At 38.7% G+C, this 22,291-nt stretch overlaps 1 protein-coding gene across 2 annotated transcripts in view; it reads right to left on the minus strand.

Moving 5' to 3' along the window:
• Positions 1-22,291, minus strand: part of LOC133554724 (forkhead box protein J3-like) — a 266,752-nt gene that overhangs the window by 41,141 nt on the left and 203,320 nt on the right. For both annotated transcript variants that reach the window (XM_061903805.1, XM_061903806.1), the window contains exons 5-7: positions 18,159-18,260; positions 7,699-7,839; positions 54-267 (exon numbers count right to left, since the gene is read on the minus strand). In XM_061903805.1, the coding sequence (XP_061759789.1) occupies positions 54-267; positions 7,699-7,839; positions 18,159-18,260 (457 nt within the window). The remainder of the gene's footprint in view (positions 1-53; positions 268-7,698; positions 7,840-18,158; positions 18,261-22,291) is intronic.

Here is a 22,291-nt window from a genome sequence, read left to right on the forward strand (position 1 = left end):
ACACGACCAGATAAAAGTGTAATCTGCCAACAATGCGAGGGGCTGACACCTACCTTGCTGCGAGAAAGACTGCTCAAAGACACACTTATACAGGCTGCGGAAGGAGGCGCTCAGGTTCTCGAAGTCCGAGAAGCAGAGGTGTTTGTCCCGTGACTCCGGGACGGGCAGACCGTACTGGGGCTGTGGAGGGGGGGGAGGCGGCGGCACAGGCTGAGGGGGCTGCTGGAGACTCAGAGACTGAGACGACGGCTCCGAGCGACTACTGACCTGCGGTGCAGAGATAGGAAAAATGGAGTTCCCGTTGTTAGTTTTGCAAAAAAAACAGGATTGTAAACAAACATTTCATCCGAAACAAGATTTTCTGAAACACAGTTTCCCTTTTACCCGGAACATTAAAAATGTATAATGGAAGGTTACATTTATGTGTATTTAAAAACCTGATCACTATGCAGGTCATATTATGTAACTCCATTTTTTTTTGTTCATACAAAGCACAAAAATCACTTTTTGCTTAAAGATTTTTTTCTTAAATTTGTGCTTGAAATATTAGGGGGGAAAATTATGTACCGCATTTTTCGGACTATAAGTCGCAGTTTTTTTCATATTCATAGACTTATACTCAGGAGCGACTTATGTGTGAAATTATTAAACCATTACCATAAAATATCAAATAATATTATTTAGCTCATTCATGTAAGAGACTAGACGTATAAGATTTCATGGGATTTAGCGATTAGGAGAGATAGGTTGTTTGGTAAAGGTATAGAAGGTTCTATATATTATAGTTATTTGAATGATAATTACAATAGTAGGTTAAGTTTACATACCAGGCACCATCTCAGTTGGTTATTTATGCGTCATATAACGTACACTGATTCAGCGTGTTGTTCACTATTCTTTATTAATTTTATATTGCCTTTCAAATGTCGATTCTTGGTGTTGGGTTTTATCGAATAAATTTCCCCAAAAAATGTGACTTATATATGTTTTTTTCCTTCTTTATTATGCATTTTCGGCAGGTGCCGCTTATACTCCGGAGAGACTTATACTCTAAAAAATACAGTAGTTATCTTTTTGGATTAAAAACTTGACCAACTATACAATAAAAAGCATGTGACTCTAAAGTTTGTATTCTTTTGCTTTTTAATCCGAAACACACAAAAAAAATGTTTTTATTCGAAACCTAAAAAAAATATTTAGGTTATTTTATATTTGTTTTTTTCTAATCCATAAAAAATATGAATTGTTTTTTCCCAAGTCTTTTTATCTGAAACACACATATTTTTTTATCCCCAGATTATGTGATGGTTTTATTAGAAATATTTTAATGTCTAAATATATATTTTTTAAAAACATGGTCACTATTTGATAAAATGTATGTACTTCAACATGTTGTATAGATTGTCCGTTTTATCGAAAACAGGGGAAAAAAATGTCTCCAGAGTGTGTGTTTATGTAAAAAATGAAAACAATGTAAATTTGTGTTGTTTTGTGTTTTACAAAAACATGATCACGATCCAATAAAAATCATTTCCAAAGATGAGACAAATATTTTTTCTTTTCTAATTTTGTGATTTAGAAAAATAAATCATCTGATGCTTGAACAAAAAATCCTTGAGTTATAGTTTGTATGACAAGAACATGATTACTATCCAATAAAAAGCATGTATTTTCCAAGTTGGTATTTTTTTGTCATGTACAACACAAAGACAAACAGTTACATCTCCAAATTTTAGATTTGTAAAAAATTAAGAATTATTTGAAACTTTAATACATTTTAAGTAATTGTTTGTTTTAAAATAACGTCCATAAAAAGAATGTAACATAAAAAGTTAGTTTACCTTTCTTTTCATCCAAAACACAGAAAAAAGTTCATTCGTCTCTAAATGTTTCGCAGGTTTCCCAAGCAGGGAAACCTGTAAAACAGGCTTGTAGGGATGATACGGCCTCTGTTTTTTTTTTTCCTGACCTAACGTGTGTGTATGTATATATCTATATATATCTATATCTATATCTATATCTATATAGATATAGATATAGATATAGATATATATAGATATATATTGATTGAAAATTATGTAGGTGTGGGAAAAATCACAAGACTACTTCATCTCTACAGAACTGTTTCATGAGGGGTTCCCTCAATCATCAGGAGATGAACTCCTCATGAAACAGTTCTGTAGAGATGAAGTAGTCTTGTGATTTTTCCCACATCTACATATTGCGCTCTACCACGGTATTGAGCACTATTCTCTGGATAATCCAATCAAGACATAAATTGAAAATTACATCTTTTTGAGATGTTTTAATTTAAGGGGATTTTAAAATCTTCCGACAAGCAGGGAAAACTGTGAAACAGGCTTGTAGGGATGATACGGCCTCTGTTTTTTTGTTCCTGACCTAACGTGTGTGTATGTATATATCTATATATATCTATATCTATATCTATATATATATATATATATATATATATATATATATATATATAGATATATATACATATAGATATATATAGATATCCATCCATCCATCCATTTCCTACCGCTTAGTCCCTTTTGGGTTCGCGGGGGGCGCTGGCGCCTATCTCAGCTACAATCGGGCGGAAGGCGGGGTACACCCTAGACAGATATATATTGATTGAAAATTATGTAGGTGTGGGAAAAATCACAAGACTACTTCATCTCTACAGAACTGTTTCATGAGGGGTTCCCTCAATCATCAGGAGATGAACCCCTCATGAAACAGTTCTGTAGAGATGAAGTAGTCTTGGGATTTTTCCCACATCTACATATTGCGCTCTACCACGGTATCGAGCACTATTCTCTGGATAATCCAATCAGAACATAAATTGAAAATTACATCTCTTTGAGATGTTTTAATTTAGGGGGATTTTAAAATCTTCCGACAAGCAGGGAAACCTGCGAAACAGGCTTGGAGGGATCATATTGCCTCTATGTTTTTTCCTGACCTAACGTATATTCCGCTCTTCCCTGTATAACGGATAACCACATATATATATATATATATATATATATATATATATATATATATATATATATATATATATATATATATATATAATGCAAAACTGTTTGCTATATAAATTATAATAAGTTGTCTTTGCAAATAAAAAATGTGCAAGTTAGGAAAAGTCTATTTAAATAAAATGTACAAAAATAATTAATAGATAAATTACACAGCACAACCAACACATTTCATCTCCATCATCCCTTAATCCCAGCTGTCATCTTCCTCAACAGTTAATGCAAGCGCTGTGCTTTGATCCCCTTCTCAAATTGAAAGCCACTTAGCACGAGCCCTCCTCCTCACTCCAGCACCAATAACGGTGGACTTCTAGGATGTCTGCCAGCTTCTCTGCTACCAGTAATCACCGTCAGTCGGGAGGGGATCACCGACAACAGGTAATTAGACACAACTAACCCCTGAGCCCCGAGTCAGAAACTGGACCACAGATGAGGTGCGGAATGACGGCGGCGGAGAGGGCGAGAGGGTAGACGGGGTGTAGCGAGGAGGAGGAAAACAACAAGATAGCCTCGTGAAATGAGAGGTTAACGAGATGAGATTTGCCGACCTTTGCTCACGCGGGTGTGGAGGTGAGCGGGGAAAAGTGATTGATGCTAAAAAGGTGAGCGACGCTTATAAGGGGAATATAATGAACAGCCTTGCTTCGCCTGTGCAAATGCGGTGTTAGTTTACGTGTTTTGGGACCGGCTCCCCCCCCGTAATAGCCAAAGACATATGACAACCCTGAGGGCCACCAGGCTGCATTGCAATGATGTCGTTAGTTGCATAGAGATTATGCTGCTGTGATATTTCTTGAAATATTAAAAACAACATGAATAAGTCAGGCAGGGTGGTAAACAACATCATTCTAACACCAATTTAAGTAGTAAAGAGATGAAACTGTGGACTTTGGTTCAGCATGTACAGTTCTGGTCAAAGGTTTACATATATATTTTGGATTTTCTCTCATTTACAGTCGTGGTCAAAAGTTTAAATACACTTGTAAGGAACATAATGTCATGGCTGTCTTGAGTTTTCAATCATTTCTAAAACTCTTATTTTTTTGTGATAGAGTGATTGGAGCACATACTTGTTGGTCACCAAAAAACATTCATGAAGTTTGGTTCTTTTATGAATTTTTTATGGGTCTACTGAAAATGTGACCAAATCTGATGGGTCAAAAGTATACATACAGCAATGTTAATATTTGCTTACATGTCCCTTGGCAAGTTTCACTGCAATAAGACGCTTTTGGTAGCCATCTACAAGCGTCTAGTAGAGTTTTTGACCACTCCTCTTGACAAAATTGGTGGAGTTCAGCTAAACCTGTTGCTTTTCTGACATTAACTTGTTTCTTCAGCATAGTCCACACTAGGGATGTCCCGATCCAGGTTTTTGCACTTCCGATCCGATACCGATATTGTTTTTGCACTTCCGATCCGATACCGATACTGGCCGATACTAGCCATGTATTAAAGTTTAAAGTTATTTAGCCTAATTAGTTGTCAGATTCATGCTGAAAATGATTTTAGTACTCTTGATAACAACTAGCCAGCTGAATTAGGTGAGTTTGAATAATACACAATAGTTGGTATTCAAGGATAAACACAAAATATCAAAAATTATACATGACAAACAGAAATGGCATCATTAAACAGTAAAAAAGTGAACAGTATGAAGTGCAAATAATGCTGTAAACATTATTAAAAAAAGCAAAACACACAAACAACCTGAGGGGGATAAAATGTCTATAACTCAGCATCAATACTTGCTCTTGAACAAGTGTAAACTTAAAAAAAATTATATATATATCTACACACTCCCTTCAATTGTTTGCCCCAGTCAGGGGGGGCAACCAATTGAAGTCCATGCATAATGGGGAGATTATTTCTAACAAAGACGAGCACTTAAAGATGCTCAGGTGTCAGCCTGCTCCTGTGTTCATCTATGAGTGCTAAAAAGCCTCTCACTCGCAAGAGTCATTAAAATGTCTTACAACTTTACCACCACGCTTGACTTTATTGTGGCATGTTTTGCACTCCACCTCTTCATCTTTTTCGTTTTGTAGGATAAAATAATCACACACAGCTGACATTTTTACCGAAACTTTTATTTTCCACGGCCGTCTGAATGGTTAAAACGCAGACCTGTGGATGTTTTGAAGGTGTTCTGAAAATGCGTTACGGAGTTTAGGGAGCAGCAGAAGAGTGGAATGCATTATTTAAATCGGTGTGTTGGAAAACACGGACCAGAGTTTTTTTAAAAACTGGATCTGGATCGGCATTTTCCCATGCCTTGCCGATACGCATTTTTTGGCAAATATCGGCGGCCGATCCGATCCAAATATCGGATCGGGAAAACCCTGGTCCACACGTTTAAGTCAGGACTTTGGGAAGGGCATTCTAAAACCTTTATTGTAGCCTGATTTAGGCATTCCTTTACCACTTTTGACGTGTGTTTAGGGTCAATGTCCCGTTGGAACACCCAACTGTGCCCAAGACCCAACCTCTAGGCTGATGACTTTAGGTTGTCCTGAAGAATTTGGAGGTAATCCTGCTTTTTTATTGTCCCATTTAATCTCTGTAAAGCACCAGTTCCATTGGCAGCAAAACAGGCCCAGAGCATAATACTGCCACCACAATGCTTGACGGTAGCTTTGGTGTTCCTGGGATTAAAGGCCTCACCTTTGCTCCTCCAAAAACAATTGGTGACACTTTCAGTAGACCCCTAATAAAATCATAAAAGAACCAAACTTCATGAATGTATTTTGTGACCAACAAGTATGTGCTACAATCACTGTATTACTAAAAAATAAGAGTTGTAGAAATTATTGGAAAGTCAAAAAAAGCCATGACATTATGTTCTTTACAAGTGTATGTAAACTTTTGAACGTGACTGTACATTTATACATGGTTCGATTATATGTGACTTCATATTCTTACTGCTCACTCGTGTTACCATATCTGAGTTATTGTGTACAAATATAGGTGTAACAAAAAAAAATCTATTAGAATAATACATAATGTTGGATATAGAGAACATACAAACCCTTTTTTTATTAAATCAAAAGTATGGAATTGCAACGATTTGGTGCATTCGCAAACAGCTAAAATGATGTAATAAGCAAACTATAACCTGCTACCCAAGAATGTACGACAATTCTTCTCAAAAAAAGAGGAGGAATATAACCTTAGAGGAAAATGTAATATAACACATTTGTATGCTCGTACAACACTTAAAACCTTTAGCATATCTGTATGTGGAATTAAATCAGGGAATGGATTAACCAATGAAATCAAACAAAGCACCAATATGATTCAGTTTAAAAGACTGTTCAAACTACAAATGTTCACAAAACAAAAATTAGGATAAAAATCTTGAACCCTTTTTTATTTTTTTGGGGGGGGGAAAGATTATTTAAGTATTTAATATGTCTTTACTTGCTATGGTATATTATTTATTTATACACTGTTATGTTACAGAGAACAAGGTAATGGGATACAATTGCTATAGTATGAAAAGGGCTAGGATTACCGTAGTTTTCGGACTATAAGTCACAGTTTTTTTTCATAGTTTGGCCGGGGGTGCGACATATACTCCGGAGTGACTGATGTGTGAAATTATTAACATATTACCGTAAAATATCAAATAATATTATTTATCTCATTCGCGGAAGAAAATGTTAGCAATAGTCACACACACGTCAGCCAATAAGAATTCGGCGGGGGAGGTTTATGGCAGAGGTGCATTGTGGGTCATGGAATGCTAACTGCCATATGCTACTGCCGTAGCTATTAAAATGAATCATTTCATCATTTGCGGTAACTTACAAAAACTGAGAAGGGCTGAACAAAAATGGCGCCGAAAAGGAAATCATGTACTGCAGATTACAAGCTGGACCTAGTGAAATATGCAGCAGAAAACGACAAGAAGAAGCGGCGCGTACCTTTGGAGTTGGCAGAGTTGTTTAGAAGCGACATCGAGGAAGAAAATTTCATCGGATTTATCGATTAGGAGTGACGGATTGTTTGGTAAACGTACAGCATGTTCTATATGTTACAGTTATTTGAATGACTCTTACCATAATATGTTATGTTAACACACCAGGCACCTTCTTAGTTGGTTATTTATGCGTCATATAACGTACACTTATTCAGCCTGTTGTTCACTATTCTTTATTTATTTCAAATTGCCTTTCAAATGTCTACTCTTGGTGTTGGATTTTATCAAAAAAAATGTCCCTCCAAAATACGATTTATAATCCAGTGTGACGTATATATGTTTATTTCCTTCTTTATTATGTATTTTCGGCCGGTGTGACATATAATCCGGAATGATTTATAATCCGAAAAACAAGGTAAATAAGATCAGTTTCTTCCTACTCCTTTTCGGACATGCTATAATGAAACAACTGGAAATATGTGATGCATTACATTGTATCGTATGCATGTTCGAAATAAACTAAATCTGAACTGAACTGGACTTGTTGGAATATTCCAATTGCCATCCATCCATTTCTACCACTTATTCCCTTTCGGGGTCGCGGGGGGCGCTGGCGCCTATCTCAGCTACAATCGGGCGGAAGGCGGGGTACACCCTGGACAAGTCGCCTGCTCATCGCAGGGCCAATTGGAATATTCCAAATCTTTTAGAACACACAAAAAAATGTCTTACAGGTGTGAAGCCGCCGCCGACGGTGGAGGTCATGTTGAGGTTGACGGACGCCATGCTCTGCTCGGACAGGCTGTTGCTCAGGCTGCCACCAAGACTCCCGGGACTCTCACAGTCCTCTGCTTCTGGGTTGTACAAAGCTACCTGCACGGACACACATCACACAGCTCTGACTGTAGCAAAGAGTGGAGGCTTTCAGAGAGAGAAACAACAAGGATTGATTCGCAATATGACCATGACAAATTCCGTATATGAGGAAAGCCTGCAGGATTGTGTCGAATCATGGATTTTCTTGTTTGGTTTGAGTGTCAGGAATGTCCTTTGGCTACATTTAATTGTTCTGACAAAAGTAAAACTCAGATTGAGACTGTTGCAGGTCTTCACTCAGTCAAATATCTTAAAGAGCGTTTTATGTTTGGACCCTGCATCATTTTAGTCATAGCCGCAGTGCGGATGTACGGTTTAGCTGTTTAGGAGGTTTTATAGATATTTATTTGCTGGCGTCCACTAACAAATAAGTGTGAGACGCACTACTCTTGGGACAGACACCACACTGCAAAAAGCCAGTGTTCAAAAACAAGAAAAAGAAAAAAAATCAGAGGTATTTTTTTTTTAAGTAAGCAAAATCTGCCAATAGAACAAGAAAATTCGGCTTGCCAAGTCTTTCCAAAACAAGTAAAATTAAAACTCTGTCAATAACTTTTACTCAGAAGGTTTCAAACTCTCTCCTGTGTGAGTTTGAAGCCGACACGACAAACGCGCTCAGAGGAGATAATGTTTGAAAAAAGGTGACGGGTTTTTACAAAACTTTTATTTTGAAGGGGTAATTTTTAACTTCCTGTTGATTTTTTTTGAAGGATGTCAATTAAAATGTAGGTCTTAGTGAGACCTACATCGAGGTTTTTGTTTCATGTCTCTCCGGCATTCCTACCGGAAATTACAAGCCGTTTTGTCTGTGTTTTCTTCCTAGGAGCAGTTTTTTTTCTGTGTTTTATTCCAAAATTGCGCTAGACCGCAATTTTGAGTTTTGGGGTTTGGTTTTTTTATTAGATCGCAATTTTCACCTGTCCTGATGTGTGTGTCTAGTTTGGTGAGTTTTGAAGCATTTTAAAGTGGTCAAATTACAGAACAAAGAGTCAAAAATTGCATTTTTTAGGAAAATTTTGTTTTGAAGGGGTTTTTGCTAAATTTTTGTAGATTTTTGCCCTGGAAGGTAAAATTATGAAATCTAGGTCTAAGTCAGCCCTACATAGATGTTTTTGTTTCATGTCTCTATGACATTCCTAACGGAAGTTACAAGCAGTCTGTTTTTTTTTCCTATGGGGCGCTAAAGCGCAATTTTGATTTTTGGAGTTTGGTTTTTTTATTAGATGGCAATTTTACCCCAAAGAATCCAAAAATGCCTTAAAATAAGTATATTCTCACTAACAAGTGCACTTTTCTCGGTAGAAAAAAACGAGACCTTTTAGTTCAATATGTTGAAAAACGTTCTTAAATTAAGTAAATGCGAGGGCCATTATCTTGACATAATGATGTGAATATTTTTTTCATGTTTGAAATAAGAAATTATTACTTTAAAAAAGTAGTTTTATACCTGTGAGTGTTGATGACACAGCTTTGCAACAGTTGATATTCTAGTTTCAAGCATGTTTTACTCAATATAGGTCATCAAATCTGAGCTACAAGCTGTAATATCTTACTGATATCATTTAGGACCAAAACCCTTAAAACAAGTAAAACACTAACATAAAATGTGCTTAGTGAGAAGAATTATCTCATCAGACAAAAAATAAGCAAATAGCACCCTTATTTGAGATATTTAATCTTACTAAGATTTCAGTTTTTGCAGTGCACCTGTCTAAATGTGGGAGGGGACCAATGATGTCCTTTTAATGAGGAATGTTCACTGCAAAAAGTCAGTGTGCAAAAACAAGAAAATAAAATACAAAAATGAGGGGTATTTTATTTGATTTAAGCAAAATTATCTGCCAATAGAACAAGAAAATTCGGCTTGTCAAGACTTTCCAAAACAAGTAAAATCTGCTAACTTCAATGAATCCAAAAACACCCTAAAAATAATTATATTCTCACTAATAAGTGCACTTTTCTTGGTAGAAAAAAAAAAGAGAACGTTTTGCTCAATATGTTGAAAAATGTTCCTAAATTAAGTAAATGCTAGTGCAATTATCTTGACATAATAATATGCGTTCGGCATTATATTTACTTGTACTAAAAACCAATTTATTGTTCTTAATGGAAATTCAACAAGGCAACCGCTTACTCTCGTGGTCTACTAGCCGCTCAGGCAAATCATATGGTCTAAAAATGCATTTTTCCATCGACTACATGACATCATCGCGCAAAGTGCGTGCTCTTTTAGTCAATTAGTGCGCATAAACACAGCCCGGAACCCCGGGCTAAATTTATTTAATTTTAATTTTGAAGAATTTATCTGAATGTGCATGAACTATTTCTGCTCAAAATTGTTAGAAATGTAACATGTTAAACGTTTAAATATTAACTGTCAGTTTAATGTACTGTGCCAACTGTACTAGTTTATGAGTACGTGTTTTCTGTTGTTTCATTAAAAATAAAACAGTAAAGTTAATTTGGCTGTCATCCGTTTTAATTGTGAAACACAATTGTGTCAAAGTCATGATTTTTTATTTCATGCTTGAAATAAGAAATTAGTACTTAAAAAAATAGTGAGTGTTAATGACAGCTTTGCAACAGTTGATATTCTAGTTTCAAGCATGTTTTTCTCAATATAGGTCATAAAATCTCAGCAACAAGCTGTAATATCTTACTGAGATCATTTAGGACCAAAACCCTTAAAACAAGTAAAACACTCTAACATAAAATCTGCTTGATTGAATGATATGCAAATCATTTTTAACCTATATTCAGTTGAATAGACTGCAAAGACAAGCTACTTAATGTTCGAACTGGAAAACTTTATTTTTTGCAAATATTAGCTCATTTGCAATTTGATGCCTGCAACTTGTTTCAAAAAAGCTGGCATAAGTGGCAAAAAAAGACTGACAAAGTTGAGGAATGCTCATGAAACACTTATTTGGAACATCCCACAGGTGAACAGGTTAATTGGGAACAGGTGGGTGCCATGATTAGGTTTTTAAAGCAGCTTTCATTCACAAACAAGGATGGGGCGAGGGTCACCACTTTGGGAACAAATGCACGGGCAAATGGTCCAACAGTATAAGAACCTTTCTCAACAAGCTATTGCAAGGAATTTAGGAATTTCACCATTCATGGTCCGTAATATAATCAAAAGGTTAGAGAATCTAGAGAAATCACTGCACGTAAGCTGCAAGACTGAAAACCATCATTGAATGCCGTGACTTTCCATCCCTCAGGCGGCACTGCATCAAAAGACGACATCAGTGTGTGAAGGATGGGTTAAGGAACACTCCAGAAAACTACTGTCAGTAACGACAGTTTATTTCTACATCTGTAAATGTAAGTTAAAACTCTACTACGCAAAGCGAAAGCCATTTATCAATAACACCCAGAAACGCCACCGGCTTTGCTAGGCCCGAACTCATCTAAGATGGACTGATGCAAAGTGGAAAAGTGTTCTGTAGTCTGACGAGTCCACATATCAAATTGTTTTTGGAAACTGTCAATGTTGTGTCCTCCGGAACAAAGAGGAAAAGAACCATCCGGATTGTTCTAGGCGCAAAGTTCAAAAGCCATTATCTGTGATGGTATGGCGTGTATTAGTGCCCAAGGCATGGGTAACTTACACGTCTGTGAAAGCACCATTAATGCTGAAAGGTACATACAGGATTTGGAGCAACATATGTTGCCATCCAAGCTAAATTATCATTAGCACTCCTCATTCTCTAGCGGGTGACTTTTCAAATGATGTTACATTAGCAGTGGTCCAACTTTTTGCAGCCACCCTTTTGCCGCATAATTGTTCAACATCTTCCCGCTTGAAGCCACACCACCGCCAGACGATGGACCCCGTGCTGTTTTTCTTGGTAATTAATTCTTCATTTGTTACCAAATTCGCACCTTCTCTCTCTCTCGTATTACCATCAGCACTGCGACATTAGCATCACAGCTAACATTACCATGTCGCTACCTCTCTGCTCCGCGGGAGCGTGTCACGTTGCACACGTGAGGTAAGTAGGAAAGTGTGCTTGTTTTAAGTCTCTGTGAGAAGGAGAGACAAGAAAGAGTGAGAAACGACTGCAATGTAATGCCCGCAGCTAAAAGCAACTGCATGAGAATTTTTACTCGAATATCACGATAAAGTCATTTTATATATCGTACAGAGACAAACCCGCGATATATCGAGTATATTCGATATATCGTCCAGCCCTAGGACACGTATAAGGAAAACAAGCATCTACACTCACATAGACACCAACGGTATGGACAATTTCCAGTTTCCAATTAACCTAGCCGGCATCTTTTTGGATGTACTAATGGAATAGGCATGTTTTTTCTTTTACTTAGAATAAAATAGAATTGAATAGAAAGTAATTTATTGATCCCTGGGGGAAATTCAGCACCACAGTTCGCTCACAATAAACAATAATAATAATAAATAATATATGACATATATTACATGTATAATATATCAGGGGTCACCAACCTTTTTGAAACCAAGAGCTACTTCTTGGGTACTGATTAATGCGAAGGGCTACCAGTTTGATACACACTTAAATAAATTGCCAGAAATAGCGAATTTGCTCAATTTACCTTTAATAAATAAATCTATATATAGAAAAAATGGGTATTTCTGTCTGTCATTCTGTCTTACATTTTTTTTCCTTTTACGGAAGGTATTTTGTACAAAAGAAATGATGAAAAAAACACTTAATTGAACGGTTTAAAAGAGGAGAAAACACAAAAAAAATTAAATTACATTTTGAAACATAGTTTATCTTCAATTTTGACTGTTCAAAATTCAACCTTAAAAATGAAGAGAAATACGAGCTCATTCGAATCTTTTTGAAAAAAAATAAAAAATTATGAAGCATCATTAGTAATTTTTCCTGATTAAGATACATTTTAGAATTTTGATGACATGTTTTAAATAGGTTAAAATCCAATCTGCACTTTGTTAGAATATATAACAAATTGGACCAAGCTATATTTCTAACAAAGACAAATCATTATTTCTTCTAGATTTTCCAGAACAAAAATTTTAAAAGAAATTCAAAAGACTTTTAAATAAGATTTAAATTTGATTCTACAGATTTTTTAGATTTGCCAGAATAATTCTTTTGAATTTCAATCATAAGTTTGAAGAAATATTTTACAAATATTTTTCGGCGAAAAAACAGAAGCTAAAATGAAGAATTAAATCAAAATGTATTTATTATTCTTTACAATAATCCATCCATCCATCCATCCATCCATCCATCCATCCATCCTGTCTTGGTTGACAAGACTCTGCAGCATCGCGTGGACATCGGGGGCGGTACCTCTGGATTGGCAGACCGGGGTGGTGGTCCCTCTCTTTAAGAAGGGGGACCGGAGGGCGTGTTCCAACTATCGTGGGATCACACTCCTCAGCCTTCCCGGAGAGGTTTATTCAGGTGTACTTGAGAGGAGGCTTCGCCGGATAGTCGAACCTCGGATTCAGGAGGAACAGTGTGGTTTTCGTCCTGGTCGTGGAACCGTGGACCAGCTCTATACTCTCGGCAGGGTTCTTGAGGGTGCATGGGAGTTTGCCCAACCAGTCTACATGTGCTTTGTGGACTTGGAGAAGGCATTCGACCGTGTCACTCGGGAAGTCCTGTGGGGAGTGCTCAGAGAGTATGGGGTATCGGACTGTCTTATTGTGGCAGTCCGCTCCCTGTATGATCAGTGTCAGAGCTTGGTCCGCATTGCTGGCAGTAAGTCGGACACATTTCCAGTGAGGGTTGGACTCCGCCAAGGCTGTCCTTTGTCACCGATTCTGTTCATAACTTTTATGGACAGAATTTCTAGGCGCAGCCAAGGCGTTGAGGGGTTCCGGTTTGGTGGCCACGGGATTAGGTCTCTGCTTTTTGCAGATGATGTAGTCCTGATGGCTTCATCTGGCCGGGATCTTCAGCTCTCACTGGATCGGTTCGCAGCCGAGTGTGAAGCGACCGGAATGAGAATCAGCACCTCCAAGTCCGAGTCCATGGTTCTCACCCGGAAAAGGGTGGAGTGCCATCTCCGGGTTGGGGAGGAGACCCTGCCCCAAGTGGAGGAGTTCAAGTACCTAGGAGTCTTGTTCACGAGTGGGGGAAGAGTGGATCGTGAGATCGACAGGCGGATCGGTGCGGCGTCTTCAGTAATGCGGACGTTGTATCGATCCGTTGTGGTGAAGAAGGAGCTGAGCTGGAAGGCAAAGCTCTCAATTTACCGGTCGATCTACGTTCCCATCCTCACCTATGGTCATGAGCTTTGGGTCATGACCGAAAGGATAAGATCACGGGTACAAGCGGCCGAAATGAGTTTCCTCCGCCGGGTGGCGGGGCTCTCCCTTAGAGATAGGGTGAGAAGCTCTGCCATCCGGGAGGAGCTCAACGTAAAGCCGCTGCTCCTCCACATCGAGAGGAGCCAGATGAAGTGGTTCGGGCATCTGGTCAGGATGCCACCCGAACGCCTCCCTAGGGATGTGTTTAGGGCACGTCCAGCTGGTAGGAGGCCACGTGGAAGACCCAGGACACGTTGGGAACACTATGTCTCCCGGCTGGCCTGGGAACGCCTCGGGATCCCCCGGGAAGAGCTAGACGAAGTGGCTGGAGATAGGGAAGTCTGGGCTTCCCTGCTTAGGCTGCTGCCCCCGCGACCCGACCTCGGATAAGCGGAAGATGATGGATGGAATTTAAAAAGTAAAAAGGTATATGTGTTTAAAAATCCTAAAATTATTTTTAAGGTTGTATTTTTTCTCTAAAATTGTCTTTCTGAAAGTTATAAGCAAAGTTCCTGAAAGACTCATTCCACCCATTCCACCCAGGGCACAGCCACCTGGAACTACTACCCTCAGGCAGACGCTACAGGGTGATAAAAGCGAGCACCAATAGACTAAAAAATAGCTTTTACCCAAGAGCCATAGTAGCATTAAACAGGCACTGAGTGAGCACAATATGTCCATCATGTCCTCATGTGTGATGATAACATTTTTGTTGTTTTGACTACAATGTCCAATAATGTTATATGTATGTGTGTATATATATTCATATGCATGCATATATGCATCTGTGTGGATACATATACATATACATAGATACATCTCTCATCTCTATCTTTTTTTTACTATTTATATTACCATATTGTATATGCACCTTAGGAGGATCTGCTCCAATTTCGTTGTTCTTTAAACCTCTTCATCGCAATAATGACAATAAAACTCTATTCTATTCTATTCTAAGTAAAAAAAATAATGAATTTATTCAAACAAGTGAAGACCAAGTCTTTAAAATATTTTCCTGGATTTTCAAAATCCAATTGAGTTTTGTCTCTCTTAGAATTAAAAAATGTCGAGCAAAGCGAGACCAGCTTGCTAGTAAATAAATAAAATTAAATAAATAGAGGCAGCTCACTGGTAAGTGCTGCTATTTGAGCTATTTTTAGAACAGGCCAGCGGGCTACTCATCTGGTCCTTACGGGCTACCTGGTGCCCGCGGCCACAGCGTTGGTGACCCATGTAATATATAATATATGAATAATATAAATATATTCTACATATATTCTACATTTAAGTACAGTCAAAAAGGAACATATGTATTATACAGTCTGATGGCTGTCGGTATGAAGGACCTCCTGTGTCTTTCCGTGTTACATTTTGGGAGTCTGAGCCTTCCACTGAACGTGCTCGTTCTCTCCGCAAGGTCCGAGTGTAGTGGGTGGGAGGTGTTGTCTATAATGGCTAGGAGTTTTGCTTGACTTCTCCTCTCTGACACCACCGCCAGAGAGTCCAGCTCCACTCCCACAACGTTAATGACCTGCACCACAATCCTCGACCAACCCCCAAAAGGTTCCAGAACTGGTGGAAAGTGTGAGTCAAGAAAAGGAAGATGGAAAAGAGAGAAAGTGTTTCACAGCAGGTCCAAACACTGGATGTGCTGTGAGAGTTGACGCTCTCTTTGGTGGAGGTCAGGTGTCATGTACCACACACCCTCCCAGCGTGACCTCTGACCCTCACTCAAATGCTCACGCCCAGGTCGGCCTCTCTGACATCATAAGCGTTTTTATTGCATGAAGTCAAGTGTGAAAGTGAAGATTCATAAAACATGCATTGATTTTATAGAAAAATACATTGGATATATTGCAATCTGTAAGTATTGTACCTAAAAAATAAATAATTTATCATTTTAAATGAGTGCTTTTGTGTTCTCTCCGTCCATATGTCAAAGTATTAATTGAAAAAATTAAGCCTAAATTCAATTTAACCTGCTCAGTGGCCTTGTAGTTAGAGTGTCCGCCCTGAGATCGGGTAGGTTGTGAGTGAGTTCAAACCCCGGCTGAGTCATACCAAAGACTATAAAAATGGGACCCAATTCCTCCCTCCAAGGTTGGAATTGGGAGTTAAATCACCAAAAATGATTCCAGAGCGCGGCCACCGCTGCTGCTCACTAGTCCCCTCACCTCCCAGAGGGTTGAACAAGGGAATGGGTCAAATGCAGAGAGTAATTTCACCACAAAAAGGAGCTTATTGACTACCTCAGACTACAACGGCAGACCCGCACAAAGCTCTTTGGGTAAAACTTGACCATAAATGGGGATATCTGCTGACATCATTTGGAAAAACATCACAAATCGGGCAAATTCCAAACGGCTCGTTTGAAGAATGCATCAATTAAGGCAAGATTTTTTTAAAAATATCTCCGTCATGCCTCCGTGGGTTGATTTCAAATTTTTGAGATTTGTGAAGATCCCGAATACACAAAAACATAAAACAAATAGGTGAGAAAAGTTAATGCCCTTTAATGCTTGTCGGGGACGTGTCTTGGAGCTCTGGGGACCTACACCATGGCCTGTGGCATGGGCGGTAAGCAGTTCAATAGGAGCCGTTGTCGCTTTTCTGCGATTTGATGTGCAGCGGGGCCTACCTTTTTAATTGTTTATTTCGCCAATGATCGGGTCTGTGGGACCCGTTTTCATTTTTTATTAAAAGGAAAATGATACAATCAACTAATTTTTCAAACTCAGACTCACTGACTTCGGCTCATTTTCTGTGAAGAACATATATCAGAATACATATTTAACGACTACACACCATACACCCCCCTATACATTTCTATTACATGTAAGATGTCCGGGTCCACTGGACTCGGGGCTAATAGAAGTGTGGAAATTGATGTTCTGTGTACCACACAGCAGGCCTAGACAGGAGGAGGACAGAGTGTAGGTACACAGAACATCAGAGGGTCAAATGTGTGAGAAAATGAGAGCAGACAGTGTTGACAAAAAATGTCGCAACCTTGTGTGGGAACCGCAGGTGCAGAAACACAAAAGAAGAATCCCTGTGGGATGCAGAAACTGGCAAAGAAATTTTCCGTGCAACATTTATATTGATGTTACTCAGCCAGCGTTTGAGGGTCTGATGGACCCGTGGCATTTTGCGGCTTGTAATGCCTCACAATCAAACACGTTTATGTTAAAATACTGAATAGATGTTTACCTTATCCCAATAAACTTAAATGTAGAATATATGTAGAATGTATTTATATATTATATATTACATATACAATATAATAGATGTTATTTATTATTATAATTATCTATTGTGAGCAAACTGTGGTGCTGAATTTCCCCCAGGGATCATTAAAGTACTTTATATTATATTCTATTCTATTCTAAACATCCGTCAAAACGTATGTTATTCTCTTGTTTTGGGGCAGACTGGCTCATACATGCCCATGCATCCTCCGTTGTTGCCATTTCGAATACAAAGTAGCGTATAGTTGGAACTGATATCCGTCAGTAGACTCCACTAGAAAGCGCTAACAACTACAAAATGGCTGACGAGGAGAAAACGCAGTCAAAGTGGAGGCACATCCTGAAGAAACGGTCAAAAAAGCGGCCTGAAGATGGTCTGTGAAACAAAACCTATGCAACGTTTTGTTAAAATACTGAACAGATGTTTACCTTATCCAAATAAACATATGTTCAGTATTTTAACAAAAAAGTGTTTGATTGTGAGGCATTAAAAGCCACAAAATGCAACGGGTCCATCAGACCCACAAACGCTGGCTGAGTAACAACAATATGAACATTACACAAGGGTTAATCATGATCGTGATTACATTTGGATTAATTGTGCAGTCCTATTTGTGTATGTTGCCGGTGATGCAGGGTGAACTATTTCCTAGCAACCCACTCTCAGTCAATGTACTCAGTTAATCTCATTTCCATCGACTAAACAAGCTCTATGGCTTTTGAATATGATTGATGAGTCATTTAAAGGGACACATTTGATGCTTTTCAATATGGTGTGTTCACTGTCCTACCTTGTTTGTCACAGCATTGATGGCCAGAGTGGGGGACGCTCCACCTGACATGATGCAGTCCATGCGCAGAGACTCTGACTCGAGGCTGTAAGGAGTGGATGCCTGCGACGAGCGAAAGCAAAAAAGTATATTATTCCTTGCAAGTCTTCATGCCAATACTGGAGCTTGTCTGCGAAACATGACACAAACGGAAGAAATAGAGCACAAATAAAGCTGTTTGTGATGTGTTGACTGATTGCATGCGGTGCATAATTGTTTCCTATATGCATTAAAAGCAAAGGGACTATTTGGCTGTGTGTAATTTTCCCTCCAAAACTCCTTGAGCATTCAGTGGCGCACATGTGAGCGACGGCAGACGTGCACACTGTTATGCGCATATCTTTTTGTTCGAGTTTGTGTGCGGTCTAGATTTGTCGTGGGCAGTGTGCAATTGCACAGGCGCGTACCTTAGAGGGAATGTTGGCTGTGTGTACAGTATGTATCATTAAATTGGCCACACAACAATAGTTTAGTTTCAAGTTTATTCACAGTACCATGTTACTATTACAACAGTAGTGAATATCCATTTAAGAATGGTGGTAAGTAAAAGGGTGACCCAGATAAGCGGCATCAAATTCTAAAGTTAATGATTATTTGCACACAAAACAAAATGTTTATCAGTTTGAACATCAAATATGTTGTCTGTCGCATATTCACCTGAATATGGCTTGAAAAGGATTTGTAAATCATTGTATTCCGTTAATATTTACATCCAACACAATTTCCCAACTCATATGGAAACGGGGTTTGTACGAGTGTTGTGGGCATGCTGGGGACGACGGATAAGAACCAAGCTACAGAGCATGAGATTCAGCCTGTGGATGACTTGATATGTTAGACAAGCATTGTGATAAATATTGAACTCTGTCAGTCTTAAGCGGTGATAATCATGGAATAGATGTTGAGTGGGGGCATTAACAGTATAACATCCCTCAGGTAAAACATATGTTAGCTTCTTTCAAACAGAGGTCTCATACCGACTGGTATACACAAGCTACGGAGATGACATCAGTAGAAAAAAAAACTGCATTTAGTTTAGATCAGTGGTTCTTAACCTTGTTGGAGGTACCGAACCCCACCAGTTTCATATGCGCATTCACCGGACCCTCCTTTTTTTTTCAAATTCAAGAGAAAGTTATGTTTTTGGTAACACTTTAGTATGGGAAAGATAATCTAAGTAACAAATACTTAATTTAGAGTTTTTTTGGACACTTGGGGAACATATTCTAAGTAACAAAGATTAATTTAGTTATTTGGTTAGGGTTCGGGTTAGGGTTATATTAAGGCCATGCCGAATAAGGCATTAATAAGTACTTAATAATGAATCGTTAAGAGCCAATGTGTTACTAATTTGCATGTTAATAAGCAACTGATTGATGGTGAATATATGTTCCCCATACTAAAGTGTTACCATGTTTTTTTTACTGGTGCACAAAATGAACCGTGCATGAACATCACCTTGTTCAAACAACAAAACCAATACAGTGCATAAACTCACAACAAATTACACACCTGCAAATCAGTCTGACTTCTGCTGTTGCCGTATCCGTAATAACGTCGATAGGGAGAAGTTTTTATTCAGACGATGAGTCGTGTGTGTTTTGACCTCCGCCGAACCCCTGAGCCCGACTCACTGAACCCCTCGGGTTCGATCGAACCCAGGTTAAGAACCACTGGTTTAGATAATAATGACTCATATATTGCAATATGGGATCCATTATTTGAATTAGTTTTAACTATTTAATTAACCTAAAATATGACTTATTTTTTCATCTTTGTGGAAAATATTGGACACAATATGTTGTCAAGCTTATGAGATGTGATATGTGATATTGTTCATTTTTTTTAAATGTTTTTATTTTACTTTTTATAAATGGCTATGATGATAATGTAAATGAGGGATATCTAATCACTGCTATATTGGAATTCTTATTAATACGGATACTGTTGTTGACATTATTCATTTTTGTTTGACTACTTTTGGATTGTTTTTGTGTCATGTCTGTGTGACCTCTAAATTTCTCTGTTAATTGCTATTGTGATTGTTGCTGGAATTGGAATTGGAATTGTATTATTATGGTAGTTTTGTGTATTATTTTTTGGGGAAAAAAATACAATTAAAAAAGAAATAAATACATTTAAAAAATTGGCATTTTTTCACAACACATTGCTGTTTTCTGCAGTGGATATTTGCGTTTTGCATACATTTTTTCTCGGAATACGTTTGTCTGAAAAAAACAACAAAATGTTTTTCTTTTTGCCCGAAAGTGACGAAGATCATGTATTTTTTTTGCCAGTTTAAACGCTTTAAAGTGCTTTAAATCTGATATTTTTGCATCAGATACAGGCCACATCAGGAGGGAGTCTGAATCCAATTGGAATCGGATCTTCAGTTTAAACGGCAATGCCACCTGAATGCGACCCCCGCTCTAGAGTCAGACGCATTTTGACAGCCTTCTCTGCCACACCGCCAGACATTCCTAGAAGGGTTCTTCCGGAATATTTCATAGCTCTGTCGTCATGGCCATCTTGAACTTTAAAACGGTTCCCCTTGATGAAACCTCTTGATCTTCAGAAAGAGGGAAAAAGTAAATCAGTAAGGGAGATTTCTCCCAGCACGGTGATGTGCTTTTTGGACCGGAACTGATGCTCAGGGCATCGTTATCATGGTGAAGCAGCCATGTGTTGTCCTGCCACAACTTTCGCCCCTCAATAGCAACAATCCTGAAACTTTTCTGACCAACTCATTATCACGATGACTGGTGCCATGAAAAAGGCCTGCATACCCCCCTGGTGCGGTGCAGTGTGTGTTGACAGACACATTTACACAATGATTAACTATGAAATGACAGCTCACTAGGTTTTATTTTGAGAAGTTCAGCCTTTAGTGCTCGTAAACACAATTCACACAATAATACAATATATTGCCAAAAGTATTTGGCCACCCATCCAAATGATGAGAATCAGGGGTCTTAATCACTTGGCCACAGGTGTATAAAATCAAGCACTTAGGCATGGAGACTCTTTCAACAAACATTTGTGAAAGAATAGGATGCTCCCAGGAGCTCAGTGATTTCCAGCGTGGAACTATCATAGGATGCCACCACCGGTGCTACAAATCCAGTCGTGAAATTCCCTTGCACCTAAATATTCCAAAGTCAACTTTATTATGAGAAAAGTGAAGAGTTCGGGAAAAACAGCAAGTCAGCCACCAAGTGGTAGGCCACGTAAACAGATGTTCAAGCGCATAGGGCAAATACTTTCTCCACAGTCAGTTGCTACAGAGCGACCTTCCAATTAGCCCATGTACAGCACACAGAGAGCTTAATGGAATGGGTGTCCACGACTGAGCAGCTGCATCTAAGCAATACATCACCAAGTCAAATGCAAAGCGTTGGATACAGTGGTGTAAATCATGTCGCCCACTAAACTCTAGAGCAGTGGAGACGCCTTCTCTGGAGTGATGAATCAAGTTTTTCCATCTGGCAATCTGATGAACGAGTCTGGGTTTGGAGGTTGCCAGGAAAACGCTACATTTGGAAATGAGTGGGAAATTTGGTGTAGGAGGGATTATGGTGTGTGGTTGTTTTTCAGGAGATGGCCTTGGCCCCTTAGTTCCAGTGAAATAAACTTCGAATGCTCCAGGATACCAAAATATTTTGGACAATTCCATGATCCCAACCTTGAGGGAACAGTTCTGAGCAGGCCCTTTCCTCTTCCTACATGACTGTGCACCAGTACACAAATCAAGGTCCATAAAGACATGGATAACCGAGTCTGGTGGGGATGAACTTGACTGTCCTGACCTGAACCCGATAGAACACCTTTGGGATGAATTTCAACGGAGACCAAGAGCCAGGCCTTCTCCACCAACATCAGTGTGTGACCTCACCAATGTGCTTTTGGAAGAAGCGCATTGGTGATATAAACATATTGCAGAACTTTGTGGACAGCCTTCCTAGAAGAGTTGAGGCTGTAATAGCTGCAAAAGGTGGACCCACATCATATTGAACCCTATGGGTTAGGAATGGGATGGCATTTCAAGTTCATATGTGAGTCAAGGCACGTGGCCATATGTAGAATATATTTATGTT

This window comes from Nerophis ophidion, linkage group LG06 (genome assembly GCF_033978795.1).
Source record: "Nerophis ophidion isolate RoL-2023_Sa linkage group LG06, RoL_Noph_v1.0, whole genome shotgun sequence".
NCBI classification, from domain to species: Eukaryota; Metazoa; Chordata; class Actinopteri; order Syngnathiformes; family Syngnathidae; genus Nerophis; species Nerophis ophidion.